The sequence below is a fragment of the Littorina saxatilis genome, linkage group LG17 (assembly GCF_037325665.1).
Source record: "Littorina saxatilis isolate snail1 linkage group LG17, US_GU_Lsax_2.0, whole genome shotgun sequence".
Taxonomy (NCBI): Eukaryota; Metazoa; Mollusca; class Gastropoda; order Littorinimorpha; family Littorinidae; genus Littorina; species Littorina saxatilis.
Window position 1 is genome coordinate 26,093,726 of NC_090261.1, and position 27,297 is coordinate 26,121,022.

At 41.2% G+C, this 27,297-nt stretch overlaps 3 protein-coding genes across 4 annotated transcripts in view; 1 reads left to right on the forward strand and 2 right to left on the reverse strand.

Annotated features, from left to right (window-relative positions):
* Window positions 1–6,858, reverse strand: part of LOC138951981 (delta(14)-sterol reductase TM7SF2-like) — a 32,586-nt gene extending 25,728 nt beyond the window's left edge. Inside the window, exons 1-3 of the mRNA XM_070323549.1 lie at window positions 6,740–6,858; window positions 2,102–2,146; window positions 1,151–1,414 (exon numbers count right to left, since the gene is read on the reverse strand). Coding sequence (XP_070179650.1) covers window positions 1,151–1,414; window positions 2,102–2,119 — 282 coding nt within the window. The 5' untranslated portion in view covers window positions 2,120–2,146; window positions 6,740–6,858. The remainder of the gene's footprint in view (window positions 1–1,150; window positions 1,415–2,101; window positions 2,147–6,739) is intronic.
* A 9,264-nt stretch (window positions 6,859–16,122) lies between these two features.
* On the reverse strand, window positions 16,123–20,394 carry LOC138952727 (EF-hand calcium-binding domain-containing protein 11-like). The gene is made up of 6 exons (XM_070324438.1): window positions 20,191–20,394; window positions 19,197–19,292; window positions 18,754–18,811; window positions 17,351–17,452; window positions 16,737–16,827; window positions 16,123–16,338 (listed from the first exon to the last, which is right to left on the reverse strand). Exons 1-6 carry the CDS (start codon window positions 20,281–20,283, stop codon window positions 16,260–16,262), a joined length of 519 nt encoding a protein of 172 aa, XP_070180539.1. The 5' UTR covers window positions 20,284–20,394; the 3' UTR covers window positions 16,123–16,259.
* Window positions 20,395–20,480: 86 nt separating this feature from the next.
* LOC138952302 (F-box only protein 11-like) overlaps window positions 20,481–27,297 on the forward strand; it is a 37,986-nt gene continuing 31,169 nt past the window's right edge. For both annotated transcript variants that reach the window (XM_070323937.1, XM_070323938.1), the window contains exons 1-5: window positions 20,481–20,665; window positions 22,536–22,742; window positions 23,029–23,173; window positions 23,500–23,629; window positions 24,593–24,679. In XM_070323937.1, the coding sequence (XP_070180038.1) occupies window positions 20,569–20,665; window positions 22,536–22,742; window positions 23,029–23,173; window positions 23,500–23,629; window positions 24,593–24,679 (666 nt within the window). In that variant the 5' untranslated portion in view covers window positions 20,481–20,568. The remainder of the gene's footprint in view (window positions 20,666–22,535; window positions 22,743–23,028; window positions 23,174–23,499; window positions 23,630–24,592; window positions 24,680–27,297) is intronic.

A 27,297-nucleotide genomic window follows, 5' to 3' on the forward strand; every position in this document is an offset into this window, starting at 1 on the left:
TGACTGCGGCATTGATCGTAACGCAAATTTCAGTGACGACTTTGACTGGCGATTTTTAGTGATTGGCTCTGGCATTAGAATTTTCGGTTTGTCATTGTTGGAATTTATCCTGGGGCGGAGTGGGCCCCAGGCTTCGGCAATGTTTGGGGCGGAACACAAAACTCTGGGGCGTTCCGCCCCCCGCCCCCGCTAGTGTCGAACCCTGTATATATATATGAAGTCATATCACGCGCGTATCTCCAGACTTGGACTCAAGGCACAGGGATCTATTTATGCCGTGTGAGATGGAAGTTTTTACACAATACATCACGCATTCACATCGACCAGCAGATCGCAGCCATTTCGGCGCATATCCTACTTTTCACGGCCTATTATTCCAAGTCACACGGGTATTTTGGTGGACATTTTTTATCTATGCCTATACAATTTTGCCAGGAAAGACCCTTTTGTCAATCGTGGGATCTTTAACGTGCACACCCCAATGTAGTGTACACGAAGGGACCTCGGTTTTTCGTCTCATCCGAAAGACTAGCACTTGAACCCACTGGCACCACCTAGGTTAGGAAAGGGGGGAGAAAATTGCTAACGCCCTGACCCACGGTCGATATCACAACCTCTCGCTTCCGAGCGCAGGTGCGTTACCACTCGGCCACCCAGTCCTTAATGATAACCCAATGCAAATACACACACTGATTTCGGAAATATTATTCGGAAATATTTTTGTGTCTGTTAATACCAGTTCGATTTGAAGCAAAATCTTGACTAACAAATTAATCAAATGTTTGGTTTAGCTTTCAATCTCAAATGATACTGCCCTGAGCAGGTCAAAGAATGTTTGACCAAAATGTCAATCCATTGGATTAAAAAATGAGGGCACAAAAACAGTGGGGCTTTAACTATTTTAAAAGCACAGATGAGAAAAAACACCTCAGGATACGATCAGGAAAAATTCACATGCAAGGTCATGAATATCGTTCTACACATGTATACAAAACCATGACCCTTGTCTCAATTTCCTGTCTACCAGCATACATTTGGTCAAAATTTGCCTAATGAAAAGAGAACAGACTACATTTGGTCAAAATTTTCCAAATGGAAAGAGAACAGACAACAACAGAGAAAAAAGATTAACTTTAATCAGAATCATTACCTCATGAGCCACAATAGATGCAATTCGTGCCGACTGTCTGACAGGGGTCACAGATGCTTTCTCCTGATTGGACACAACGGATGCTTTCTCCTGCTTAGCCACAGATGCTTTCTCCTGATTGGACACAACGTATCTGGCCTTTCGGCCTGGTGAAGCAGACGGGGTACGTGATGATGTGCGGGTCTTCTTTCCGGTTGAAGCTGGTCGACCGCGGCTGCGACTACGTGATGCAGACTTGCTCCTCTGCCTTGAGCGTGCACGTGCCTGAAGAAATGCAGTTTACAATAAGTTGGCAAGTTTGCAAAAGAAAACATACCTGGAAACCAACAAAACAAACACCCACAATATCAACCAAACAGTAACAAAGACTAGATGCAGCTAGTGTCACAAGTTATCCCTGAATACAACACATTACACAGCTTTACTCTGAGAAAGGAATGGATATGATTTGGTTGAAACCAAGAACACTTCCTGAAACCACCATTCAACCCTTTTTCTCATGATGAATGCTCTAAAGCACAACAAAACATATCAACCATTGATCAGTTCTAACTACAAAAGAATTACTCTCTTTAGTTTAACTTAAAGTTTGAAGAAATGGCAAAAACAAACTGCATGACAACAGACCTCTTATGCAGTGGGAAGAGTTCTCACCCCATAACTCAGCTGATGATTACAAACTAAGCAGGTCAGAGTTCAGAGAGCACCTCCCTCAATGGTCATTGATCTATAGTCTGATTCAAATTCCTGTTACACTTCTTTCTGTAACACTTCCGTACAGGTGAACTCTCCTTAACCACCCATAAAAACACCACAGACACATTGACACAAGCAAAACTACTCAGTACTGCAGACGTGTGCCAGCCAAATGAGCTGCAAATGAAACATAAAGCAAATTCTGTCAAAATTTAGATAGTAATATAATTGTTCTCAACACTGCTGGGCACTTACCTTTCTCGGAGTTGGCATGGCTGTTTCTTTTTACTTTCTGCAAACCTGAAACAAAATGTTATCAAAATATTTGTAAGAATTATTCTTGTAAAACTAAGACATTTGTCTCTGATTGAACGACAGAATTTTTGAAACGGAAACTTCTGATCAAAGAGAAGAAAACAAAACAAAATCACACAGATGCTGAATCATGTCACATCAAAATACATCCATACATCCTAAATTTTCTTTGTAGTTGTAAGTAAAAAGTCTTAAAAAAATCAATCATTGTGTCCAGCTCCATGACTTCACCCAAGAACGCCAACATACACGGCTCGCACGAGTGCCAGGCAATAGAAAAGCACATGTGGGTAACAAAAGATGAAAATCCTATAAATAAAACATTTAACAAAGTGATCCCACCTACCTACATTTTGTGGGCCTTGTTATTGAAAACAAACATTTTTGTGTGTGTGTCTAAGGCCAAAAAGAAAAATATGTCTGTTTCCGGTAACCGACCAACCCTATTTTTAAGCGCCGACCCTACATTTTTTTTTTCTCGCTTTTCGCACCAAAAAACAAAAAACAGGAGCCTGGTAATCGGTCGATGAGACTTCACAATCGAAGAGACTTACCTCCCGTTTCCGTCGTCACGCGAAAAAAACATGGTGGCCAATGACGCCGGCAAAAAAAAACCCACGTCAAAAGACGTTAACAAAACGTAAGAAAAAGGTAAAAACAATTGTTTTTAAAAATAACAAAAAAACAAAAAAATAAAACCGACCGACCGACCCTATTTTTTTGGACAATGTTACCGGAAACAGACGGGGCGGGGATGTAGCTCAGTCGGTAGCGCGCTGGATTTGTATCCAGTCGGCCGCCAGGCATGGTACTGAAGGAATGGCAGTTTCAGCTGAAATAAAGTCGGGGGTCTAGGGGCAGCGCCCCTTGTGGGGGTCAGGGGGCAACGCCCCCTTCTTCTTCTTCTTGCGTTCGCCGTCACACCATCAGTTTAGTCTGCGAGACGAATGACGTCGTGGCTTCCAGGTCTTGTCTGCTCCCATAGAGTTTGGTGCGGAGAGGGACTGATGCTGGCCACACTTTGTCTCTGATTGGTTTGAGTTGGGGGCATGCAACCATGCAACGCCCCATGAAGCTGACGACTTTTTACTAATTCAAATGTGTTTAGTGCCCTCTCCTTGAAGCTGAGAGGGATATAAGTGAAAGATAACAAGGCTTGAGTAAGAAAAAATAATAATCTCAAGTCAATCAGCAGATTTTTTTTTTTTTAAATGTTTTTTTTTTTAATGTTTTTTATTTTTATTTTTGTTTTCGGCGGATTTCCGCCGACCGGCGGAAGAGTACCATGCCTGGCCGCTGTCAGCGTGAGTTCGTCCCACGTTCGGCGAGAGATTTATTTCTCAGAGTCAACTTTGTGTGCAGAATCTCCTTGGTGTCCGAACACCCCCGTGTGTACACGCAAGCACAAGACCAAGTGCGCACGAAAAAGATCCTGTAATCCATGTCAGAGTTCAGTGGGTTATAGAAACACGAAAATACCCAGCATGCTTCCTCCGAAAGCGGCGTATGGCTGCCTAAATGACGGGGTTTGTTTGTTCGTTCATGGGCTGAAATTCCCACGGCTTTTACGTGTATGAACGTTTTTACCCCGCCATTTAGGCAGCCATACGCCGCTTTCGGAGGAAGCATGCTGGGTATTTTCGTGTTTCTATAACCCACCGAACTCTGACATGGATTACAGGATCTTTTTCGTGCGCACTTGGTCTTGTGCTTGCGTGTACACACGGGGGGTGTTCGGACAGCGAGGAGAGTCTGCACACAAAGTTGACTCTGAGAAATAAATCTCTCGCCGAACGTGGGGACGAACTCACGCTGACAGCGGCCAACTGGATACAAATCCAGCGCGCTACCGACTGAGCTACATCCCCGCCCCAAATGGCGGGGTAAAAACGGTCATACACGTAAAAGCCGTGGGAGTTTCAGCCCATGAACGAACAAACAAACCGGAAACAGACATGTTTTTCTTTTTGGCCTAATCAGAATCGAGAATGTTGCAGCCACTCATTTTAAAGAAAGGAATTTTGTCTGAAGATTTCAAATTAATTCTAAATGTGCATCTCCTCTCTGCCAAAAGTGTAAACGTATACTGATTAAAGATTGTAAAAAAGGAAAAACTCTAAATAAGGATAAGATTTCATATAGTCCTGTGAGGTTACCCTCATGGAAATCCGGGCTGCTTTCTCACTGCTGACTGGGGAAAGCGAGCTGCCATACAGTATAAGACGCTACCCATCCCCCCCCCCCCCCCCCCCTTTTCCTGCATGTGTGTATTCATGTTTCCAAATCCAAGCCCTGAGACTTTCGCTGTGAACTTAGGTTCTTTATCGTGCGCATGCGTGCACAATGGGGTGTTTGGACACCAAGGTCTGCACAAAGTTGATCCCGGGAAATAAATCCCTCACCGAACGTGGGGATTGAACCCAACTGGTTTTGAAGCCAGCGCCGCTACCGACTGAGCTATTTCCCCACTAGTGTCCATCTCAAGACTACACAATATCATCAGCATTTTTTCCGTACAGTGGAACCCCCTTTCCACTCAAGACCTCCCCACGTCAAGACCTTACTTATTCAGATGTTCTCTTCAAAATATCTTAAATTTACCTCTATGTTCAGACTCTCCCTTTTTAAGATCTTATTTCTCAGATTATTTGAGGTCTTTAAATTAAAGGGGGATTCCACTGTAAGACCCATTTCATTCAGCTGACAAGACAAAATAATATACTGAATCATACCACAATTATAACCACATGGGTGCAACCTGGAAAATTCCAAAAACCGGCAAAAGTTAAGGTCCAAGCTTTTTTAGTATTTAAAATGCCAAAAAAACACTCCTGGAACAAAAACATCGGCAGCCGATGAAACCAAAAACCGGCTGCCGGCGTGTAGCCGGCAGAGTTGCACCCATGTAACCATACTGTGACATGATTTATTGCACTCTTCTGAGCAGGACTGACAAAGGCCTGATAAAGAAAGAAAATGTCTGACCAATCAAACATCTTCACTTTGATGGTACCTGGATATGAGGGAATAAAAGGCAATAAACCAAATCGTAGTGAGGTTCAGGGTCCCACTCCCACTGACTGAATCTCAAACGGTTGCTCAGTTTTAATAATAATATGTGACATCACCTCAACTTTGTTAGTTCGGGACAAAGTCAGCAAGTGCAAAAAAAAAAAAAAAAGTGTCTAACTCTCAACTTTGGCTTCTTTTGATAAGCAGATTGAGGAACCTCAGGGCTACCTCCCTAAATCATTGTGGAAGCTTATCTCATTATCTTGCAAGTCCAGAAATGAACTTCAATGTGAAACTCTACAACGCATTGTTCTGACCCCCAGTCCAGTCGACTCTTGAATAGTTTTGACATGTAAGAACTCTTCTAATTCTAAATCAACAATATTTTTGTTGCCAGTAAATTGGGCCCTACATGGAGAAATAATTTCAGTCCAGGTCCAATTGACCTACTGTCCTCTTAGCCTGGGAATAACACTGCACCAGACCTTGAAACCTCTATTTCCACACAACCTCCAGTTTTTAAGACCTGATTTTCGCAATGGTTGTGAGGTTTTAAAAGGAGATGCAGGGGTCCACAGCACAGCAAACTGACATGGGTGGGAGTGCACTAGATCAAAAACCTCTATACTTGAAGATGCAAACAGTAAATTCAGGTACATTTGCAGTCTAATTCCACTAGATTCCTTCAAAATTTAGTTGTGTGAGTTTGACTCATAAAAAGGATGCACAAAGAAAAGTGAGAGAACAGGCCTAAAAAGTTTGCACAGTGCAAGTTGTGGAATGGAATACAAAAACCAGAAGACAAAAATATATCATAAAATAAATAGGACCAGTACAAGTCACATAATCAAAGAAAAGTACAAGTGAGCAGAGGCAGTATGTGTTTACTATGACAAAACTTCTTCCACCACTGAAACAGTGAAAGTGAAAATAAAGAAATAGAAAGCAGGTCTCAAGCCGGGTAACAATAAGTTGAGTAACACTTAAGTTGAGTAACACTAACAGAGCTAGCCTAGCTGGCACTGAGGCAGACCCCAAGGCAATTTACTCTGTGTACTTTATCATACGGTATGCTAAACCAGGTCAAATCTACGGCCACTGGACATAACGGGACAACACTCGCTTTGTTTACCTAACGAGACTCGTAAGGTCAGGAGGAGGCAACTCCTGTGCAGAAAACAGGAGGGAAGTAGGTCATACTTGGACATTCTTCCCCGACTTCAGACAATATGACCAGTTGGCGTATGCCATCGCTACCAGATGCGGAATACATTAACTAGAAAGCAGTCAGATCTTGATAACTTATAATCAACCATGACATCAAACAAACAAAATGAAAATGACAGCACCAACCCTCACTACAAAGCACTATCACAAGCGTACGGCCACTTGTTTGTAGTGAAGAGATAGACCATGAAAAACTGGGACACCGATGGGTACCCACGCGATCCAAATTTCCCCGATAAACCAATCGCACAAATATCAGCTTCAGTACCATCACGTTCTACGTCATGTAAACAATTGAAAGTTATTAAAAATAAGTCAAATAAAGAAAAAGACACTTACTTTCAAGAAATTTTACAACCACCGTGTATGTTGCCTACGCTGAGAGACGCTTGGCGGGCTGTGCTACGATTGGTGGTTGCTTTCTTCTCGAAGAGTCGGCAATTTTGATTGGATAAAATTCATGCCTCAAGAAACTACAGCTATGGTCTGTTTCAACTATTGTCATTGTCTGTAGAACTCAGCCATCTGCCGGGTTTCTTTCATGACTGGGCTGCTGCAATGCTTTATTACACAATTTGTATGGGACTATGTTCCGTCAAAAATTAAAGAATAAAAGTATGATTCATCGGTTCAAGATATCAAACAAACGGATGAATCACGGTCGAGTCGGCCACGGTATCACTGAAGAGACAATGATTTCCCAGAAATCTTGTAATAAGCTTACCGTTAATTCTTACTTCATTTACTGAGCTGTTGCACTGTTCTATATTTTTCACAGGGGAAGACAACAAACATGACTAGATCATTTAATAGAACGAAACGAAAAGAACAGTATGGAAAACTCAGTACCACACAAAGACTGACTGAACACGCTCCGAATCTGAATCATAGAAAGCGGAACAGCCTGCACACACACCTCAACTGCCATGATTTTTGTATTTTGTCAAGTTTTGACTAAATGTATTCCAGTAGACTTAATCGAAACGAGGGTGATGGTGATGGTGTATGTGTGTGTGTGTGAAGCGATTCCCAGAAAACTACAGGACAGGATGTAGCCAGTGACACTCACTTCGAAGAAGTGCAAGCCGCGACTGAATCCTTACAGATACATGCATGTAGTATCCTTAGTTGGGTTTCTCATTTTGTTTCCCCATACTGACTTGAATTTCTCTGACTACGTCATTTCTGCCTTTTCCAGTAACAAAGATTCAGTTTGACCCTGTCCGGACTGTATGAAATTGCAGTTTAGCTTGACTTGAAAACTCAATTATAGCCTACACGGTTAGTCAAAACTGTGCTTGAAAGTCGAAATTGCCGCAACAAATAACATGATCAAAAGTGGTTTCATTAGCATTCTTGATTTGTTCCTGAATCCTAAAATATACCTAGACATGTTTTGTTTGACTGTTAGGCAACGACTTGAAACTCCGTTTTAGGTCTTCTGTGTACATGATATCGATTCCGTCAGAGACAACGTTGACGGAGGACTCCGTAAAGTCGTTTTTAGTCAGTTTTGGTTTTGATGTTTAGGCCGACAGATATTGTCTTGGCTCGGATGTTTTGATATCGCTGTACTTTTGACTGACTTGTTCTCAGTCTTGTCTAATATAGTGATACTGGCTTTGAGAAATACGCCGGAAGAAGCTATTTTCTTCATAATCCAGACAAACACTTGCTTGTGCCTTTCCGAGTTACTAAATGACCTTTTAAAAATATTAGTGAGAATATCAATGTACAATCTGTAAATAATTGATCACATCTTTAAACAGTAGCCTACACGGAACAAAAACAAGTAATTGGATTCATTACAACAAGATGCAGTCTTCACTGACGCAGATGCCTTCCACCTGCACTCCGACCCGGTGTAATACGAAATTTTTACTCCACGAAAAATTTACTCCGGAGTAAATATTTCGTTCGAAATTCTTACTCCGAGTACACTTTTCGTACGAGAAAAGAACTCCACACGGCACGAAAAAATTACTCCCTCCACGAAATTTTTACTCCCCATTTTTATATTTAGTCAAGTTTTGACTAAATATTTTAACATCGAGGGGGAATCGAAACGAGGGTATGGTGTATGTGCGTCTGTCTGTGTGTGTGTGTGTGTAGAGCGATTCAGACTAAACTACTGGACCGATCTTTATGAAATTTGACATGAGAGTTCCTGGGTATGAAATCCCCGAACGTTTTTTTCATTTTTTTGATAAATGTCTTTGATGACGTCATATCCGGCTTTTCGTGAAAGTTGAGGCGGCACTGTCACGCCCTCATTTTTCAACCAAATTGGTTGAAATTTTCGTCAAGTACTCTTCGACGAAGCCCGGGGTTCGGTATTGCATTTCAGCTTGGTGGCTTAAAAATTAATTAATGACTTTGGTCATTAAAAATCTGAAAATTGTAAAAAAAAATAAAAATTTATAAAACGATCCAAATTTACGTTTATCTTATTCTCCATCACTTGCCGATTCCAAAAACATATAAATATGTTATATTCGGATTAAAAACAAGCTCTGAAAATTAAATATATAAAAATTATTATCAAATTTTTTTCCCCGAAATCAATTTAAAAACACTTTCATCTTATTCCTTGTCGGTTCCTGATTCCAAAAATATATAGATATGATATGTTTGGATTAAAAACACGCTCAGAAAGTTAAAACGAAGAGAGGTACAGAAAAGCGTGCTATCCTTCTCAGCGCAACGAATACCCCGCTCTTCTTGTCCATTCCACGTGCACTGCCTTTGCCACGGGCGGTGGAGTGACGATGCTACGAGTATACGGTCTTGCTGCGTTGCGTTGCGTTCAGTTTCATTCTGTGAGTTCGACAGCTACTTGACTAAATATTGTATTTTCGCCTTACGCGACTTGTTTTTTACTTCCAGTAAAAATATCGTATGCAAAAATGGGATGCGGGCGAAGGGATAATGCCAATACTTGAAGTGATCTCGCGCACACGAATGTCGCGCTACCCTCCTTCCACCCCTTCCACCACCAAGACTAACAGGGGACAAGGGAGTAAACATTTCGTACACCTGGCATGGGAAGTTAAATTGCTTGTGTTTGGGTGAAGTAATTTATTCGTTATTTATTCGTCAGGGGAGTAACATTTTTGTACGAAATGTTTACTCGGAACTCACCTGTCTTGGGGAGTAATTTTCTCGTGAAATGGGGGAGTGCCTTTTTCGTAAAGGGAGTAACTTTTTCGTACGAAAAGTTTACTCCGGAGTAAAAATCTCGTGGGAGTAATTTTCTCGTGTTACACCGGCCCAGCGGCACCTGCATTCATCGTGTCGGTATACTCGGGCTGGCTTATAGTAAATCCCCATGGCACGGAATTGATCAATCAATCAATCAATCAATATGAAGCTTATATAGCGCGTATTCCGTGGGTACAGTTCTAAGCGCTTGTCGAAGAGTTGTCAACACAGGACTAACAAAGAAACTAACATCTACAGACGGACACAAACCCTATCACACACTAGCAGACCCTGATAAACATACAACAAACAACTGTTTAACAACAATGTACACATCAATAGCTAGGTCCAAACAAAATAATATCAAACACAAAGAAAACACCTCTCACAGAGCACAGCACAAGAATGTCTTTTGGGGCAAGAATGATGACACCCGGGCAGCTGTTGGGTTGTGGCTCTCAAAATCTGTTCATCAGAATGAGTTCTCATGTAACTGAAACGATAGGCCTACTTAAAAGTTACTTGGTGATTTTAACAGCTTGATAACACAAGTCCGAAGATTTTAGACATGCTACAATGTCTTTAATCGAAGAAAGTTTGCATTCTTGGTTGAGTCAATGCCGCCCGCTTGAAAATTACTTCCCTTGGACGCGTGACGTCAGCCGAACAATCGGCCGGGTTGAACGGCGCTCTCTTTATACCGTGTAGTGAGCGCAATCGGGTTGTCTAGTCAAGCCCTAAAGCATACTTCACGGGTATGTGAAGAGAAACTTAGGATGGTATGACTTCTCCCAGGCCAAAATTTCGCAGTAAAAAATTGAGTTTATAAAGTGTCTTCCGTCCCCCTCCTGCTTTTGTTCAGGTGTTCCCACTTGAACCCTGTTTTTGTTCAACTTATTGGCATATAATGTCACGCGTCGAGGGACACAAACACACACACACAAACACACTCACACACCCACAAACACACACACAAACACACACAGACATGCACCCACAAACACAAACACACACCCACACGTGTAATCACACATATACACAAACACACACACACGATAACCATCACAACTGATCACAGTTTGACAAATTCATCTTTGATTTTTTTGCGGCCGAACCCCCCTCCCCCATTTTCCACACTAGATCACTGTCTTCGTCTCTCTTCCCTTTATCTTATCTCGTCTACCTACTTGAGTGAGTAACTGAAGAGGTATTGTCATTATCTCTTTCCTAGATTTTCCCACCGACAGAGTTGGTTTTTGTCTTGAATTCAGTACCTCACACGTACACGGTAATTGGCGTGACACCTCAAGCGGACCTTCTTCAGTGTAAAGTGTCTGCTGACCAGGGACATGAAGGTCTGTGGTTGAGCAACTTTATGGTTTAACCGGGTGGACTGGGGGAGTAGCAACAGCTTGTGAACCACTTTAGAAATATGAACTTGTGAAGGTTGCAGTTGGTCAGATCAAAGAAGAGAAGATGGGAACATGGGTCCTGGGAAGATACCACCATCCTAATACTTTACTTTGTGCAAGAATCAATCACGCGTACAGCATTACAGATGCCCAGCTGTACTCTGCAGCGGCCTTATCGGGTTCCTCGGATGACGTCACTGCCAGGCTAACGCTGCGGCGTCTCAGTTCAGTCTTGTGCTGACAGAGTTGTCGGTCGCGGATTTTGAGTCGTTTCGGCCTGCCAACTGCTTCGTTTTCTTGCGGATTGTGAGAACAAGCAGAAAGTTTCACTCACTTTCATGGTTTCAAACTAATGATAAAAGTATTACTTCTTCTGGACCAAATCAACAGTCTTTAGTTGAATCAACTCGGAAAACTCTTGTGTTTGCACGCGACTCCGCGCATTTTTGAGGCCAGGCAACCCGACAGCTGCCCTTTGGGACGGAATTATAACTGCTGACCCAATTGTGCACAACTGAAGGGGGTCCGAGGAACACGGATGGGAGCCCGGGGTCGGCGGGGGGAGGGGGTGGGGGGGAGGGGACGCGTTTACGCCCTCACAGGAAGATTTTCTATAAGGGTCATGTGCGTGATGATATGCTAAGATGAAGGGGGTCATATGCTATGCTATGCTAAATTTCTAAATATAGGTCCCTGTGTATAGTGACTATTTTGGGACATGGTGTGGTTATCATGTGCTAAGAGAAGGAGTGCCGTGTTTGCTTTTATAGTCGGCTCAGTCGTACTAGAAGTAGAAGTCTAGAACCCTATGAATACAACTGACTCTTGACAGACGTTGCATGGCCGCTATCAGAGGCCAATGCATGTGTTCTAAAAGTTCATACACTCTTTTTGGACTGAGTACAGAATAACATACTCAAGCTGTTACGTCTCATACCTGTTATGTCACTGTGACAAGGAAAGAATCTGTGACGCAGACTCCACTCAAAGACTATGACATATTTCAGGCCTGAAAGTGGCGAGTATTTTACTCGCCAAATGGCGAGTAGAAACATGTAAATGGCGAGTAGAAATTTTAATCTACTCGCCAAATGCGAGTAAAGTTGTTGAAAGAAATGGTTGGCCGGTTTGGCGAGTAAAAATACTAAAATATGCTCTCTGGCTAGTAAATTATGAGAAGTACTACTGGTTAGCCAAAGGCCAGTGCCTCATTTCGGCGTGGACTTTCAGCGCTCTATTTAGTCAAGATTTGTTCGGATAACATAATGCTGCATTGTCAACTTGGATTTCAACAGGCTCCCCAACGTTTATGTGTCACAGACTCCACATGACTCCTGTATCAAGCAGACATTATGGTATCCATTGCAATAGCTTGCAAGTCACATAATGATACTACAGACACACGAACAAAAAACATCAATAATTGTTTCCTTTTTGTGTGTGAAATGTCTTTGTTTTTACATTTAGTCAACATTTGACTAAAAGTATTGCAGTAGACTGGGAATTGAGATGGCCGGTGATGGTATAGGCTATGTATGCATGTATGTATGCACAGCAATTCTCAGAAAAACGGCTACCAAACAGATGTTTATGAACTTTTCATATGAATTCTTCCAGATAATATCCTAACATATTACTATGTTTACTTTATAGATATTATTTCAAAAAATCCGTTTATGCAAATTTGGTCCTACATAGTCCAGTTCGACCTGTCCAACAGTCTTCAGGTTTTAACTGGCCAAGCCCTATTAGTCTAAGTGGAGGGCCCCAAAGGGGGGGGGGGGGGGGGGGGGGTATCATCACGATCACGGGAAGGGAAATTTTTAGCTTTCACGATCACAGTTACCTTGATTTTTGTTTTCACGATCACGAACACCAGTCGCAAATCACGGTCACGGTAAAAGTTGCATGTACAGAAAGCACGTGTCAAAGCAAACACAACCACACAGTAATTCGCTCCTCTGGATCTATTGTTTATTCAACACAAAGTGAGAACTGTTGCACTTTATTATTATTATTTTTTGAATTCTCTTTCATACACACATAGAAATACATAATTATCATGATTTGTAATCAGTAACAAGAATGTTGTTTTCATTGTTTTCTCTCTCTCTCTCTCTCTCTCTCTCCACTCATACACATTCAACTCCCACACCCTGACTCACAAAGATGAATATACACTTGCACAATTTCACATTTCCAGAGCTAAATCTTGTAAACCCATTTTCTCAAAAACTATTGCGTGGATTGAAATCAAAGTACATGTATGTGTGATGGGTTCTTTATTTTCAACTTTGCCATTAAATTTGAGGTACACCATCGCTTGGTTTCATGGCCTTGAATGCTACAGGCCAAAAATGGTTTTACCTGAAAGAAGCGCGCAGTGCCAGTGGTGAAGCCACAAGCCTGAGCCTGCAAAGCAGGCTCGCCAACTAGGGGGGTCCGGGGGCATGCTCCCCCGGAATTTTTTTTCAAAAAACGGTTAAAATCGGTGCAATCTGGTGCATTCTGGGCATCATTTTCAGGGCTGTAATAGTGTTGTGATCTTGTTAAATATCCCATTTTAGCCTCCTCCCACCACCATTCAACACACCTCCAAACTGGTGAAAACAACACAAAGGCTGTGCGCTGGCTTCATTGAGACCGATGTAACACGAGAAAATTACTCCCACGAGATTTTTACTCCGGAGTAAACATTTCGTACGAAAAAGTTACTCCCTTTACGAAAAAAGCACTCCCCCATTGCACGAGAAAATTACTCCCCAAGACAGATTTTTACTCCGGAGTAAACATTTTGTACAAAAATGTTACTCCCCTGACGAATAGATAACGAATAAATTACTTCACCCCAACACGAGCAATTTAACTTCCCATGCCAGGTGTACGACATTTTTACTCCCTTGTCCCCTGTTAGTCTTGGTGGTGGAAGGGGTGGAAGGAGGGTAGCGCGACATTCGTGTGCGCGAGATCACTTATTGGCATTATCCCTTCGCCCGCATCCCATTTTTGCGTACTGAGATTTTTTGTGGAAGTAAAAAAAATGGGGAGTAAAAATTTCGTGTGGGGAGTAATTTTTTCGTGCCTTGGGGAGTTCTTTTCTTGTAAGAAAAGTGTACTCGGAGTAAGAATTTCGTACGAAATATTTACTCCGGAGTAAATTTTTCGTGGAGTAAAAATTTCGTGTTACACCGGCGCCCGGTCGCGTTGCGCGATATTCACACGGATCGTTTTTGCGGAAATTGTTCAACTTCACCGGAATAAATTTGACTTTACCGGATTTTGAAAACGGCTTTATCGGATTTCCGGCAATTACCGGAAAAGTAGCATGCCTGACAAAATCCCCAACGAACATGACTTTCATCGTCTTTGAGTTTGACATGACCAGAGACATACATATGTCTCTGACATGACTCATGAGGATCAAGTGACCCAAACTGGCACGTTTCCCCGCCATTGTTTCTGAATTTAACCCATTGTTGATATTAAAGTTTACAGGCGCTAAAATAAATCCAAGCTTAATGCAAAGCGACAAGTACTAGAATTAGAATATATGCGAAGCGTGTCCACGTTGCTGGGATGAAAAACACATTTTTAGTTTTGGTTTTGGCTACACGCAGACTCTCGATATCGAGCCAGTCGAGGTCACACGGAGCGAGTGACAGCCGGACGTGGCAATGTCGACAATGTCAATGATCTCACTCAAACTCAAAGATCTTGAACACATGTCAAGATCTTTGCCTACATTCAGAACAGTCATAGAGCAACATAGATCAACATACCTTGATATTTCGTCTTCGGAAAGACCGATCCGTAGCCTGACCTTTCCACCAAGGAAGGCATTCTCGCCGCCTGCTTTGGTCTGGCTTGAATCCACAAAATATAACAGAGTTCGATGACAGTACCGCTGCACACCATTTTTGATCTTCGAATTCGAATTTGACTGAATACACTCAAAACTTTTGCACGAAGCCGTTCCATTGGATGAAGTTTGGCAGACTTTTGCAATTTGCCTTCTGATTGGATCTCTTTTTTTGTGTGATTGCATGGTCTCTTAAAGGGAAGCAATCGCTGTCAAAATCATAATTATTTCTGAATGTGTTGTTGCTTCCCTTCAATCGGGATTGGCTCCTTGACGAATAGAGGATCATAGAGTGATACAGCTGTGAAAAATGTACGTTGAAAATAAAATGCTTTGCAATAATGCCCATCACGATCACGAAAACAAATGACGATCACGATCACGAGACTTGATTTTCTTGTCATCACGGATCACGGGCAAAGTCCCATCACGATCACAGAAATGGAAATTTCGGCAATCACGGTCACAGAAAGGTCAAAAAACGCCAATCACGATCACGATTTTAAACCCTTTGGGGCCCTCTAAGTGATGAATGATTCCGTGTTTTCGTACTTAGAATGGAATTAGTGACTCATGAGCTTTGTTGTGGCAATCTCCGATTTTTCAGACACCTCCAAAATGCTTCAGAAGAAGAAGAGAGCAAAATAAAGAAAGAAGAGTGAAGAAGGAAACAAAAAGTTGAAAAAATAGAAACAAATTTAAAAGCAAGGCACGGCTCACAGTCTCAACCACACAATTCATTACAATCAGGGACCTATATAGGTCTAATATAGGTCTATGTTACAATGTACTAGTGTCAATATGAGCAAAAAAAGGATGTCTAATTTGAGAGCTATGGTGACTGTCAGTTCCCGAGCTGCTCCGAATATTTTTTGGTTATAATACCGCTTCATATATAGGTCTATGATATACACTATGTATCATGCAACTTGCTTTTTTTTACAAATTGTCATCTAGGTAATCGAAATATAATAGTGTTTTGCTGATTTGATGAGGAACTGAAATATTCAAGCTCATGTACCCTCTTTGCAGTTGTATAGTCTTGTTTTGTTATTCTCTTAGGCTGGTCAAGGTTTAAATAACTGTGGTTTCTTATAAAGTATTGACCAGGACAAGTGAAGCAAATTTGTGTGTGTGTGTGAATAGATTTATGCCATGTATCCAAGACAAAGAAAGAGAGATATAGAATAGAGGGGAATTCTCTCATGTACACATTCACACATGTGTACACAGTGTATACCAACATCAAATTCAATAGTACATCCCTTTTATTACAAGCACCTGTTAATTAACTACAGCTCAGTTCACACACACTCACAGATAGACACACACACTCACAAACAGACACACACACACACAATTACACATACACATGGTGAAAAGTAAATCAGCTCAGGGGGTCAAACTTCATCATAAAATCAAAGTCCTTGTAGCTGACCCTGCCATCACCATCTCTATCCAGTTCTCTGAAAAAAAGATTGAGAAACCCTTCAAATGAAACACACAGAAATTAGTCTAGAACATAATTATTATCAATAAGATGTGAGAGCGTGCACAGGCTCTTTACTCTAGGTTCTTACGGTGTAACATTTTAATGACGTTCCTTTTGCATACATCAAGCATAGGAACTGTGCAAGCATACACACACACACACACACACACATACACACACACATACACACACACACACACAAAGTGACACATTCACAAAGTGACACCAGGGATCTAATATAGGTCTATGGTCACACACACACATGCACACACACAGAGCGACACGCGCATGCAGAGCAATTACACACAGTCACACACACACACACACACACAAGGCTACTCAAAAGTGCAAGAAATGAACTCGGGCAATAACCTGAACGCTGATTCCAAGTGGTGATGTCCTATATGAGGAGCGACCATGGAGAAAACTTTCTTCACATCATCAATGGTGAGGAATCCCTTGCCTGCAGTTCAAAGAGTGTAAAGCATAACACTTTTCAATCAAACATCCAAGTACATGTAAATGTGTTTGCAGATGTTGTACTGCATAAAATGTGTTTCGATATTTATTGTCAATGAGACAAAAGGAAAAACAGATTAATATGTGTTGTTAAAAACTGCTGATAATACTTGAAGAAACACAGAAAACAGGAGGAGACAACTGCAAATGTTCAGAAATAACTCTGTCAAGAGTTTTATGAGCTGTGGTAGAGTTATGTCCCTTAGAAACACTAAGGCCACTGATCAGTTGAGGCAAGCAACAGTGACAAATTCAGCTTCAATGTGCATTTTTTGCAGTGTCAGACTGAAAGAAAAAGGCGTTTTATCATAGCCCATAAAATCCCCAGGAATCATCTATTTTTCTCTTTTCGTGTAACTTCCATGTTCCCACAAATATCTCTGTAAATAATCCACTGGGGTTAGGAAGAAAAGCATCATAACATTTTTTTTTTAAAGCGTGAAAGAGATTGAAAAAAGTAGTCTTACAATGTGTATCAAAGGCCATGAAAGTCTGGCGAATTTCCTCATCCTCGTCCCTATTGATCAACTTTGGCATCATTGCTTCAATGAACTCCCCAAGGTTCAAGGCTGAAAATACACAAAATTGCTAACTGACAGTTTCTTACTTTCTATCACAGTTTAATACATGCCAAAAATGCACACATTCAAACAGGTGCATACATGAAGAAAAAAAACATGAAAAAAAACATGAAAAAACCCCAAGCACTTACCAAATAAAACAAGAAAGCAAACATAGCAAGCAAAAAACAACAAACAACAAACAAACAAAATAAATCAGCAGAGCAGACAACTCGCTGAATAAAAACAAGTCACGTAAGGCGAAATTACTACATTTAGTCAAGCTGTGGAACTCACAGAATGAAACTGAACGCACTGCATTTTTTCACAATGACCGTAGTCCGCCGCTTGTGCAAAACGGAGTGAAACTGACGAGCCTGTTCAGCGCGGTAGTGGTTTCGCTGTGCTGCATAGCACGCTTTTCTGTACCTCTCTTCGTTTTAACTTTCTGAGTGTGTTTTTAATCCAAACATATCATATCTATATGTTTTTGGAATCAGGAACCGACAAGGAATAAGATTAAATTGTTTTTAAATCGATTTCGGAAATTTAATTTTGATCATAATTTTTATATTTTTAATTTTCAGAGCTTGTTTTTAATCCAAATATAACATATTTATATGTTTTTGGAATCAGGAAATGATGTAGAATAAGATGAACGTAAATTTGGATCGTTTTATACAACAACAAAAATTATTACAATTTTCAGATTTTTAATGACCAAAGTCATTAATTAATTTTTAAGCCACCAAGCTGAAATGCAATACCGAAGTCCGGCCTTCAACGAAGATTGCTTTACAAAAATTTCAATCAATTTGATTGAAAAATGAGGGTGTGACAGTGCTGCCTCAACTTTTACAAAAAGCCAGATATGATGTCATCAAAGGTATTTATCGAACAAATGAGAAAAAAAGTCCGGGGATATCATTCCCAGGAACTCTCATGTCAAATTTCATAAAGATCGGTCCAGTAGTTTGGTCTGAATCGCTCTACACACACACACGCACAGACAGACACACACACATACACCACGACCCTTGTCTCGATTCCCCCTCTATGTTAAAACATTTAGTCAAAACTTGACTAATTGTAAAAAGGACAACAACAATAAAGTTTCTTAGTAATTATAGCTACATGGTTGGATATTGAAGGAAAAAAATACCAGTAGGACTACAGTACAGTGGATGTTGAATTGATGAAGGACTCAAATCCACCGAAGATACAGATGGCTCCACCTGATCCATGTATCGCAACAACAAACAGATAAGACAGACTGGCAGAGAAGGAGAAAAACGACAACATCAGCTTACCAAAAGATCCATCCTCAAGTGTGTGTCCATACTTTTCCAGAATTTGGTTTGCTTCGTACTGCCAAAAAGATTTAAACAATAATCTTTGATCAGACACACAGTAATAAAAACAACTACAATACATATATTCTGAGCTAAAAATTAGTATTCATCTTCTTTTTTGTTTCCTAAATTAATCTTTTATTTGATGTAACCCACATCTAAAGCAACACATAACATCAATTTAAGATCTTATCATTTAACAGTACATCTCCTCCAAAAGCGGCGTATGGCTGCCTTAATGGCGGGGTAAAAACGGTCATACACGTAAAATTCCACTCGTGCAAAAACACGAGTGTATGTGGGAGTGTCAGCCCACGAACGCAGAAGAAGAAGAAGAACAGTACATCGAACATGGAAGTGCCCGGAGTGAAAAGAATCACTGACTAAGTGTAAAAGCGCACCTTCGATGGTTTATATCCAAGCAGGGAAATGGTTGCAATTTTCAGGTCTGTTCGGTTTAGAAAGCCATTTTGCTCCTGGTCTGCCTCCATAAAAATCTGTGAAAAAGAACAACACAAAAAGTAAATATAATACATGTACTAAATAGTCATAGAATAAGATTTTCAAAGAAGAAAATTATAAGAATAATGCCACCGATTTTACAATCAGAATTAGAATAATAACATAACCAAAGGGGAGAACAAAGCTAAACATTGAAGCTCATTACTCTAACTTTATAAAACTATGACAGTTGAAACCACACCCCCCCCCTACCCACCTCTTAAAGGCTAAATGTGACCCTCCACCACGAAATGAGTCGCATGTCACCTCGCGCGGTTCTGCGCTAGGCTTAATATAAGTCCGGGGAGTGTCTGGTAACAGTGTGAGGGTCACCTTAGTCACAGGCTTATAACTCAAACAATTTTCGCTCTTTTCTAAAACGGGTTTCACCACTGGATAGAGCATAAAAAAACTCTTTAGGAAAATGTACAAATATGAAAATCATGCAAAGGTGACAACTGACATGCGACTCATTCCGTGGTGGAGGGTCACAAATCACCATCAAATAAAATGAAAAGTAAAAGAAAGAAAGAAAAGAAAAAGAGAAGATAATATATTCCACCTGTTCTATTTAGTGGCCTATTTGAGTGCATACGTTGTCACTTTTCCAAAAAAAGTGCTCTTTAAATCTTGAGGTTTCATTGAAAGCATACCCTGGGTGTTACCCTTGGTGGCGTTGGTGTATCCAGCCAAAGAAAATGCAATTCTCCCCCCCCCCCTCTCTCTCTCCCTTTGGACATGGTTACACCGTAGACTACAACATATATTACTATTTCTTCCGAGTTTTGACATTGCCGATATTTTAAAAGTCACAAAAGTGTCTTCCGAGACATGTATCAACAAGACGAATGGTAAGTTGACTCGTAGCAGACGATGTTTTTGTTGTTGACATACCGCTTTCAGTAAGTTTTGCTCAGATTTGGTCAGACTTCTGATCAAATGAGGGTAGCCACAGCCTGTCAGCTTGAAACCAAGTGCCGTGGTCATTTTTTTTATATCTGTGCTTCGTAGGAAAACGACTTTGGTCAACAAATCCTCCAAACAAATAAAAAGCACGCATAAAAAGTTGTTGCAGCCGCCATTTTCTGGAATGTGGGAGATTTTTGGCCAGAAAATTACTATTGGCTGCACAGTGGCACGTGATCAAACTGTGTTCTTTCATTCGTTATCGCTTCGTGGAGATTTCTCGCCAAAATGGCTGCGGGTGTCTAGCTCTTTCTTTTGCAGGGAATTTAGTTTTTCAAGCCCGCAGTTAGTTCAGTTTTTGTCATAATGTCCTCTAGGACAACCCGTTCAACAACCCTGAGAGCGAGGAACCTCAGAAAGAGACCAATGACTCGCTCATTACAACGTAGGCGACGTTCTCGTGGTAAGTGATGCAAATGAAAGTCTCAGCTAAATGTCAATTGTTTGCCAGTTGCCCAGGGGCTTCTATTTCTTGGTAATTAACTGAAGTAAAACCCCATTTTCTCTGGCTTTCTTGGCATTTTAATGAAGGGTTTGCGCTGCTTAAATTGTACGAACTTGCACGTGCTACTCACTCTTCCGGAAAAGAAACGCTAGACCAAAGCAGGCCGCAATTTTATTATGCCTGTGTATGATTATGGATTTGTGATGATAATACATACCCACAACGCCAACCAGTCGTTATGAAAGTTGCATGCATAATTGTTCAATCAATGTTAAACTAAATGAAGGGGAAAGTATTGCAGAATTATAACATCAACTTTTGAAAGCAAGAAAGAAAGCACTTAGTCAGTTACTGGCTCAATCTTCCAGTTCCAAGAATGAAGAATCAAGCCTGCTCTTTTCCTTGTCACATGTGTCAAGTGTCAGTTTCAAGTTTGGATCCACGAGAAACAGTGTGAATGCCAGTTCCAACAGCAAATAGTAATGATTGATATGATATAAGTTTGTACAGGTAACAGAAGGTGTGCATATGAATTAGAATAAGTAGAAAAAATTATCTCATTCATATATTTTCTGTGTACATTCTTTCATGTTTTATATATTGGTTATTTTAGCAGTAATTTTACAGTCTAGCTTTTACAGTACTCAGGAACATTCAGAAAGATAATGGTATAACATTAAATACTCTTACTCTTAGTTTGCCAGCTGTTTGAACAAATAAAACTTCCAAACTTCCGTCTGAATTAATTAATCTTAAGTCACTTGACAGTGACACTGACAGTTTGAATTCAACATAACTTAATTTTTTCAACTACAGTATCTTTTTCATGATTTTATTTGTAAAAAATGACTATCAGTTTATGTCCCAGTAGTGTTGTTTTCAGACCTTGGTCTTTGGTAACTGACGCATACTTTTTGATTCGACCCATTGGTTTGACTCTGACATCTGGCAAGTCAACCGTCCAATAGTTTTGACATCTATCTATATGTACGACTTGTGTCTCTGTGTGTGTGTGTCCGCGATGCACGCCCAAGGTTCTCGATGGATCTGTTTCAAATTTGGTGGCCATATTCAGCTACACCCCGGACACAACCTGCTCGATGAGATATTTCAACATGATTGTGCTCTCAGCGCGCAGCGCTGAACCGATTTTGGTTTTTCTCTGGATCCATTCCCAGTAACTCTTCCTTATCTTCTCCAGTGTTTTCAGCGTTTATCTCCCTTCCTTCGTGTGGCGTCAATCCATATTCCCGTTTCTACTTTTAGAAGGTCACTGTCGACAACGCTCAATCCATATTCCCGTTATACTATTTTTACTCTTCTCAAGTGTTTTGCGTGTTTATCTCCCTTCCTTCGTGCGGTGCGCCGGCAAAGCCGGCGTACACCCGGCAAAGCCGGGTCCCCGGCGCAGCCAGGTATTCGGCTCGACTTCTTCCCGGCAAAGCCGTACCCGGCGAAGCGGGTATTCATCTAGTGTATACATATAGGAGGTCTATTTTCCATCTTTTTCCTACTAAGGGGACACAACCAGAACAGTTCGAGCTATACATATATTTCAATACTTTTAATCAAGGTCCAACTGACCCATTGTCCTTCGAGTCCGAGTCTTGGACTAACACTGTACTTTCACTTTCAGTGTAGTTAGCAGTGTTCTTTGTGGGTTTTTTGTTGTAGTGTACTGGTACTACTACTGGTCTGACATGTATGTAATTGTAATGCAGTTTTATGGTTCATACAATGTGTATACATGTACACTGCAAGCTTAACTGGTGGACAGTTCACTCTAAAATTTCAACAACTGATTTTTGTTTTGTTTTTTCTCCTTAAGAAACATCTGTAGGAGAGGAAAGTGAAGAATACCAAGCCATGGGGGACGTCCAGGAAGGCTACAATTTACGGAAAACAACCAGAAGACGAACAGCCAGTGCAGATGATGCCATGCAGCAACGGTTAGGAGGAGCGTCCGTAACAGCCAGCCCTTCACGAAAACGTAGGCGGATGCCAGCTGATGTCAATCCAGTTTTGCAGCCCATTGGTAAGTCTTCTGATTCTTTCATTGTATTGTCATCAACTTTGAAGACTTGCGATGTAAATGTAATAATCAGATATTCAGGCATACAAAGCAAAGAAACCCAACCAGGCCAAGCAAACAAACATAAAACTTTGACAGAGTTTGTATGAAACATCTTTAAGGTCAACAGACATATTCCCAGTTACTCTTTGTTTCAGGCTGTAATGGGGCTATTCAAAACCTATCATGCTCTTTGTTTCTGACATTGCACATAATCAATGAGATTAAGAATGTAAGTGTTTCTTTTCAGGGCGCATTGGTGCTAAATACCTGCAAGAAGACTTGCCAGATGAAGTGATGCTGAAGATCTTTTCTTACTTGCAAGAGAATGACTTATCACGTGCTGGTCTTGTGTGCAAACGGTTCAACAACTTGGCAAATGACACAGAGCTTTGGTAAGTTTAACTTTGAATCACTTTGCCTGTTAAGTTGATACTCTGTGTGCTCTCAAAGTCTGAAGTAAACAGATCTCGCAGACTTACTCGTATGATTTGAGGAATGATAAAAATGTGTACTCAACGTCACTTCATTTTCTTCTCTAATATTCAAATTGTTGTCCTTGTTTTCAAACTTGCTTATGAAGTAAGTGCTTGTTCTAAACTTTCATTGCTTGTTGTATGTCCTAGTTTTTCCAAGGCTTGTCAATAAATTGAATTTAAAGGTAGACAAGCAGTCAAGGAAATGTTTTTGGGGTGCATCATCATCACAATTGCCTTTGCAGGAAAAATTTGGTGAAGGAAGTCTTTCAGTACACGCAACCTCTTCTGCATCCTGCTCCCCGTGACTTCAAGTTTGTACAGCCCCATGAGTGTGATCTGGCCAACCCCTGGAAAGAGTCCTTCAAACAGCTGGTCAGTTGTACTCTTCTTTTACCTTAGGCCAAAACAAAAAATGGGTCTGTTTACGGTAACATATGCCAAAAAAATAGGGTCGGTAGGTCGGGTTTTTTTTTTTTTTTTTTTTTTTTTCTCCCAAAAAACCATATTTTTACGTTATTTTGCAAAAAAAAACAAGATTTTTTTAATTTTATTTTATTTTTTTTTTTTTTTCCCCCCAAATGCCAAAAAAAAGTCTAGGGTCGCGCGAAAAAAAATAGGGTCGGTCGGGTTACCGTTAACAGACCTTTTTTTTTTTTTGGCCTTATCCTGCATTCTTAGGCTTCACCTCTTGCCCTACATCTCTATTTAGCCCTGTGGAAGGGACATCACATGACACATACTGAAAGGAAAATTATCTTTTTAGATTAATTCACTGTTGTGACACTGCACATGGGGCTATATCAGGGGATTGCCACAACTCTTATGTGTACTGACATTTCAGAATGACGGTTATGAAAAATGTTTGAATGTTGTTGGTCTCGGTGTTATTTATGGTTGACCCAATTTTGCAACGTCTTAAGTTCACATAGTTTTACTAAACACAAAAATAAAGGCATCTTAAGAGTGAGTAGAAGTTGTGCTTGAAAATATTTGAAAGAAGACAAAAATGTTGAATAAGTTTTCAAAGCCCATGACATATTTTTTTAATATCCGTTCCTTTCTCATTGAACTTACCTGAGGATGTGGTATACTGGATACAGTCTGCCTGTTCAAGTTCAGATATGCTATGACTTTTCTTGCTCTGTATCTGTAATCAGTCATGGTTTATTCACATCTGTGTCTATGATAGACATTTTCTTGAAGTGAGTTTAGGTTGTATTGAGTTCGGTTCTTCGTGACATTCTTTTTTGTGTACTTGTAATATGTATGACATTATGGATGATTAAAGACTGTTTGTGTGCTTTTAATTTATTTGGGTTGCCTTTTTGTTTGCAGCACCGTGGGTATCATGTATGGAAAGATCACAAAAAGCGCTTCGATTCAGACACTAAAGGAAGAAAATTAAAGGGCAGAACTATCATGGTGAGTTCTCACTATTTGTATCACTGTTTTTCTCATTTGTTTCAGTCTTTGTCCCCACATCTACCCTCATCCCTCCTAAAGTTAAATAATTGGTTTTTGATTAAGGAATTGATGAAAAGTTTAAGTTTTTTTTATTATATTTAGTCAATTTTTGACTAAATATTTTAACATCGAGGGGGAATCGAAACGGAATGTGCGTGTGTGCGTGTCTGTGTGTGTCTGTGTGTGTCTGTGTGTGTGTGTGTAGAGCGATTCAGACTAAACTACTGGACCGATCTTTATGAAATTTGACATGAGAGTTCCTGGGTATGAAATCCCCGAACGTTTTTTTCATTTTTTTGATAAATGTCTTTGATGACGTCATATCCGGCTTTTCGTGAAAGTTGAGGCGGCACTGTCACGCCCTCATTTTTCAACCAAATTGGTTGAAATTTTGGTCAAGTAATCTTCGACGAAGCCCGGACTTCGGTATTGCATTTCAGCTTGGTGGCTTAAAAATTAATTAATGACTTTGGTCATTAAAAATCTGAAAATTGTAAAAAAAAAAACAAATTTATAAAACGATTCAAATTTACGTTTATCTTATTCTCCATCATTTGCTGATTCCAAAAACATATAAATATGTTATATTCAGATTAAAAACAAGCTCTCAAAATTAAATATATAAAAATTATTATCAAAATTAAATTGTCCAAATCAATTTAAAAACACTTTCATCTTATTCCTTGTCGGTTCCTGATTCCAAAAACATATAGATATGATATGTTTGGATTAAAAACACGCTCAGAAAGTTAAAACAAAGAGAGGTACAGAAAAGCGTGCTATCCTTCTTAGCGCAACTACTACCCCGCTCTTCTTGTCAATTTCACTGCCTATGCCGTGAGCGGTGGACTACGAGTATACGGTCTTGCTGCGTTGCATTGCGTTCAGTTTCATTCTGTGAGTTCGACAGCTACTTGACTAAATATTGTATTTTCGCCTTACGCGACTTGTTATTAATTTGTAAAAAAAATATTAGTGTTAACGCTATGCTGACTCTTTCGTCATTTAGAATTGTCTGAACAATATTTTGTGGATTTGTTTTTAATACATATGCAATTTAATCACATATTCTTACTCCAATTCTTATGAATGCATTGACTTTAGTCCCACATGCTAGATGTCGAAAAACCTCTCAAATTACCTGCCCTTAGTAGGGTGGTAACCAAGCTAAAAGCGACGCCATAGCCGTTGCTATGGCCTGACCTTGCTCGGTTACCCATAACACCCTGCGCACCACGTGAGCGCCAGCATCCGTAATAATCATTCTCGACTTTCGACAACACACGGTGGACGTGTCCGAATTTCGCTCTCACTTTTGGCCTTCACATGCCTGCTCGTCCTTGAGACTAGCCGGTTCTTGGGGGTCTACCTGTCCGTCTACCTTTTGGTGAGATCTTTCCTGTGTATGTTTGGTATAAATGTTGATAGCTTTGTGTTGAACACGCACGCAGAAGTTTTTTGTTCTGGGTGACTGTTTTTCGCCGGTCTTAAAATGGCCGACAACAAAGCTAAACTTGGCGCGAGACTGGAAGGTGACAAGGCTCTTAGCCTGGTTTAGAAAACTATACCTAAGAGTAGCCTAAGAACTTTGATTTGCCTATTATGCGGGTCGTAGATCCGTCAAACAGCACTTCTTTTTATGTTCCTATCCCTCCGAGGGTGGGTTCAGTTCTTTCACAGCTCGCTTCCCCTGTTGGGGTTAATCAGCCTTTAGGCTCCTTATAGACTTTTTGTTGGATCGTCGTCGGTGCGACTGATGGGGGGGGGGGGGGGGGTGGCCGTGTGGCTATTCTTTCCCCTTTCTCTGAGTAAGAGGAATCAGTCAATGTCCTCCTTTTGGGGGGACTTAACGATGTTTTGGTCTGTGTTTTCAGCTGTTTCCGGGCGCGATCGGCGGTTCCCGCCCTCCCGTTCGTCAGCTTCGCACTGTGGTCAAGTGCAAATGGCCTGTTCGGTTCAGCCCGTTTTTTGCCTCTGGTGGCTCTGGGCTGTTCTCGAGCACCCCTTCCTTTCGGAGGGGGGGCCTGCTCCCTGCCTGCGTTTAACCACTCTGATTACCGCCGGTACTTCACAGTGTGTTACGCAGCCCCCCGCCAATGGGGGGGGATAGGGGGGGCGCTCCTGCGTCGCACCGTCGCCTGGTGCAAACGGCCAGTTCGGTTCAGTCCTTTCTGCCACTGGTAGACTGGGTTGTTCGCGAGCACTCTCTCCTTTAGGAGAGGGGGCCAGCTCCCCGCCTGCCTTGGCCGCTCGGCTTGCTTTAAAACAGCACTGCTGGGTCGGTCATGCAGCCCCCTTACCGTGAGGAAGGGGGAGTGGGGGGGGGAAGGTAAGTCACGGCCAGGGCTTGTCCCACTCTGCCCTTTGCGGGCAGGGGGCCGTGTTAGCTTCCCACCCTTTCCCGCCCCCCGGGCGCGTTCGGGTGGCGGCTTTCCAGGCGACGTTACATACCCCTTCTCTGCTCCGTTTGGGGCAGGGTGGGGGGGGGGGGGGTATCAGTGGCTCACTCTTTCCCGCCCACCGGGCAGGATCGGGTGGGGGCTGGAGTAGCGTTCCACCCTTTCCCTCCCTCTGGG

Coding starts and splice junctions, on each gene's coding strand:
- LOC138952727 (XM_070324438.1), bottom strand. CDS start 20,283: ATGACCACGGCACTTGGTTTCAAGCTGACAGGCTGTGGCTACCCTCAT. Junction 17,453..18,753: donor ACTTGAGGATGGATCTTTTG/GTAAGCTGATGT, acceptor GTGTATTTTCAG/CCTTGAACCTTGGGGAGTTC. Junction 16,828..17,350: donor CATGGCCTTTGATACACATT/GTAAGACTACTT, acceptor TTTGAACTGCAG/GCAAGGGATTCCTCACCATT.